The sequence below is a fragment of the Sardina pilchardus genome, chromosome 14 (genome assembly GCF_963854185.1).
Source record: "Sardina pilchardus chromosome 14, fSarPil1.1, whole genome shotgun sequence".
Lineage (NCBI taxonomy): Eukaryota > Metazoa > Chordata > Actinopteri > Clupeiformes > Clupeidae > Sardina > Sardina pilchardus.
The window spans coordinates 10,483,204-10,487,300 of NC_085007.1; the positions used below are offsets into that span (position 1 = coordinate 10,483,204).

Consider the following 4,097-nt stretch of genomic DNA (forward strand, 5'->3'; position numbering starts at 1 on the left):
GCCGGCACCGTCCAGCGGTTCTCGGCCGGGTCGTAGCACTGGACCTTGGGCAGCTTGTCGTGCGCCACGCTGGTGCCGCCGAAGGCGAAGAGCTTGAGCTTGACGCTGACCACCGCCGCGTTGCTCACGCCCTCGCGCAGCGGCGCCACCATGCTCCAGCGGTTGGCCGCCGGGTCGAACTGCTCCACCTGCTTGAGCGAGACGGACGGCGAGGCGGGCAGGCAGCCCGTGGCCGCCGTGTGCCCGCCGACCACGTACAGGCAGTGCCGCAGCTCGGCCGAGCCGTGGCCGAAGCGGGCGATCAGCATCGGCGGCGCCTTGAACCACTCCTCGTGCAGCGTGTCGTACACCCACACGTCCTTGGAGACGCCGTTCTCCGAGCCGCGGCCGCCCGTCACGTACACCTTGCAGCCGATGGCGCAGGCGCTGAACTCCTTGCGCGGGCTGGGGATGTCCGCCTTGGGGATGATCTCCTTGGCCTTCTGGTCCACCAGGTAGAGCTTGTCGCACATGAAGGTGGGCCCGCCGAGCAGGAAGAGCGTGTGGCTGGTCTTGCGCGGCCGCGCGCACGGGCTGTTGACCACGCCGTCGTTCTGCAGGATGCGCAGCTTGCAGCGGATGGCCTCGTCCACCAGCTCCTTGCTCTTGGCCTGCGCGTTGATCAGCTCCTCGGTGGAGACGTTCTCCATCAGGAAGATGGCGGGCAGCAGCGCCAGCCGCACGGTGCGCAGCAGCTCGGGCAGGTGGCAGTGGCGGCGCTCCAGGTCGTAGTTGACCCAGTTGAGGGCCGACTCGTAGACCAGACGCTCGTCCTCGGTCTCCAGCTCCTCGTGGGCCAGCAGCTGGACCAGCATGTCCTTGGGCAGCTGCAGGAAGTCCTCGCTCTTGCTGATGGCGGGGAAGTTGCTCAGGCACATGGCCCAGGAGAGCTGCGACAGCTGCTGGCACTGGTGGGCGTCGGAGAGCAGCAGCATGCCCAGGCAGTTGGTGGGGTGCAGGTTCTTCTCCAGGAACTCGGCGCAGGCGTCGCGGATGTCCTGGAACTCCAGCATGTCGCCGGCCTCCAGCAGCGACTCGGCGTTCTCCTCGTTGATGACCACGCGCGACGAGTAGGCGTAGTCCAGCAACAGCTCCAGCACCTGATGAGGACAAACGAGGACACACACACGCACACACACACACACACACGCACACGCACACGCACACATGCACGCACACACACAAAGCCACAGATGAAACAGGTGAAGTAAGATAACAGACCTGTGTGACTAACTGAATTTTGTCCTTGCCATGCAATAACTGAACTGTATTACCTAATCACAATTGTGATGATGTGCAAAATATTGAAATATTGAAACAAATTTGTTCAAATGAATAGACACATAACTGCAAGTGTTGAAAGTATTATTATATTGCTAACTTTTCTAATGTGAGCGGTTAGTAGGATTACCTCAGGGTGGACAGAGTCGCGGAAGTCCACTTCGCTGGCTTGACTCTCCCGTAGCCCGCCGCTGAACATGGCCTCGAAGTACCGGCTGCACGCAGCCAGCACAGCGCGATGGCAAGGGAACGAGCGGTTGCCCGCGTGGAGCAGCACGTCCGTGAAGAGCTGCTGTTGCCGGAGCGCGTTCAGGTGCATGAGCACGCTGTCGGCGTAGGACGACTTGTGGAACAGGTAGATGTTCATGGACCCCGTGCTTGCCCGCGATTTGCGGTTCTCATGCACGCCGACAGACATTTTCATTGAATCCTGCGGGGAGAGAGAGGGAACTTTGTAAAAGAAAAAAAAATCGATGCGCACAGAACAGTGGGCACAGCTGTGCGTCGACTCAGCAGAGATTCACTGAAGTGGTTTCGGGCTGTGGTAAAGTTCAGGCTTCTTTTCCTCAAACCCCGAGTAAAGGAAGTCCGCTTATAGCGACTGCCTTTGAACTAGATGTGATCCGAAACAGACGGAGATCAGCTGGAGCATCTGCTATCAGAAACGATCGGATGAAAGAGCGCCGGGACGCTTTGCCTTCTCCAGGACCAGCTCAACGGGCAAGCTCACTCCCTGATAACATCTGTATCGGTCATGCTCACAAACATCAATCCCACGGGTCTGAGAAAAGTGGGCACATCATACAGAATGATGTCATTATACACACACACACACACACACACACACACACACACACACACGTCTCTCTGATGTCTTGGCGCCCGTATTGCACTCTTGTCTAATCATTACCAGGTGCGCAGAGGAGGAAAGTGCACTACAGGAAAGTAAAAGCGTCGCAGGAAGCGACAGTGGGAAAATAAGTCTTTAAAGTCAACATCCTATATGCTCTGTGCATACAGTGATGGCTGTCAAATATCCAGTGTTAAAATGACTCCGGGGGCCCCGTGTCAACGCTAAGTCTCAATGTCACCGGCTACCATCTGGTCGGCTATATGGCCGTGCATTTAAATCCAATCAGCGCTAATTTCCATGTAAGCGATACAAGGCGCTCGGTCACCGCCGTCTGTCGCCGTTCCTCCCGGGACGCTTTAATTGTGTTTCGACTAATGCTTAGCCGGGCTAAAATGTACTCCGGTGCCGACCTAAACACATTACGGACACATCAGCAAGGTAGATTTATCGCGCTTCGTCGTGACCCTTAATCCGTTTTAAATGGTCACAGCTGTGAAGGACACAATGTGTTGAATTTTTCATGTGGAGAAAATAGTCTATATCCCATGAGCTATTGTTGAATAGAATACATAGAGCAATTGGCTTTCAAAGTCTATAACAAAGTGTGTGATGGGGATTATAGACTTCCTAAAGGTTGCGCATGGCAAAATAGCCTTTTGAGTAGCCAATGATTGTTATGCTATTTAATGAGTTGTACATTAATTATTTAGGCTACAATTAATTTTGTCCGCAGACCATGACTGGTTGATGCGATATGCACCTGTAACGTTACCTTCCAATATTCGGTGGGTTGCACCTTTTTCAATTTCAAGCATTTCTTTATCCTCACAAAATGCGCTAAAACAATAACTGCACTTCTTTGACTGCCATGTAGGCTAATGCATCTAGACAGAATCTTACCAAGATGACAGCTGCAGGTACAGTGTAACAACTGGATTAGGAGGGTTTAAGCAACCATTTCTCAGGCTATGTCAACAAGTCCACGGCGGGACTTGGCAAGGGAGAAATCAACCGAATCACGTTGTTTACCTCTTTGTGGGAAAGTAGGAGTTCAATCCTGTTCGCGTTCACCCTCTTACATGCCTCTCCGTGAAGAGCCACGGGGATCGCGGGGTTGTCCACTTATGGGTGACTTCGATGCCGTGAAGAAGGCGTGTTATTCCTGAGCCAGTTAGTCAGGATTTCAGCAGTGGACGATCCTTGTAGCGATCAAACAACTCCGCGCAATGTTACTTGTGCTATTTGAATGCGTTGTCTGCAACGTTTTCAGCAGTGGTCTGAAAAATGAATTAGATTAAAGTACCACGATCGTGTCAGTCAGTAGGCTGTAGTAAGGCGCGTCGTGTGCGACACATCTGACGGCGCAGCTGGTGCGGTTGTGTTCGTCTGTCTCTGAATGAGCGCTTTTGGAGGAGGAGGAGGAGGAGGCACTCAGCGTGTTTGGGAGGAAAAGAGGGGCGGAGTATGCAAAGCAGCCAGGAGGTCGGGTTACTAGGCGAAACTACACTGCTTATTACAGCGGAGAAATTAGCCTACATTGAGACTGAGAGAAAGTGGAGTGCGTTTTTTAAGTTCGCCTATTACAAATACATGTTCTATTCTCATTCTTTGGAATAAATCATTCATCACACAATTAATGAACTGAGAATATCCAAATGTGTCCGGAGTAGGCTAACCCTTCATAACTGCCCTGTTCTCAGATAGTGTTTTAAAGACCCATTCTCTAATACTAATATAAATGATGATGATGATGATGATGATGATGATGATGATAATGACGATGATGATGGAATGTGACATGTCGATTTTTCCAGCATTCATTATTTATGCTGTCAGTTCATGGGCAATCTTCGCATCTGTATAAGGGTTTTCCGAAAGTAAAGTGTGTGTGTGTGTGTGTGTGTGTGTGTGTGTGTGTGTGTGT

The 4,097-nt window shown here is 52.2% G+C and overlaps 1 protein-coding gene across 1 annotated transcript in view; it reads right to left on the reverse strand.

The window, feature by feature from the left end:
• Positions 1-3,564, reverse strand: part of enc1 (ectodermal-neural cortex 1) — a 14,278-nt gene extending 10,714 nt beyond the window's left edge. Inside the window, exons 1-3 of the mRNA XM_062554929.1 lie at positions 3,203-3,564; positions 1,451-1,750; positions 1-1,139 (exon numbers count right to left, since the gene is read on the reverse strand). The exon at positions 1-1,139 is cut by the window's left edge and continues 436 nt beyond it. Coding sequence (XP_062410913.1) covers positions 1-1,139; positions 1,451-1,744 — 1,433 coding nt within the window. The 5' untranslated portion in view covers positions 1,745-1,750; positions 3,203-3,564. The remainder of the gene's footprint in view (positions 1,140-1,450; positions 1,751-3,202) is intronic.
• Between the last annotated feature and the right edge of the window lie 533 nt (positions 3,565-4,097).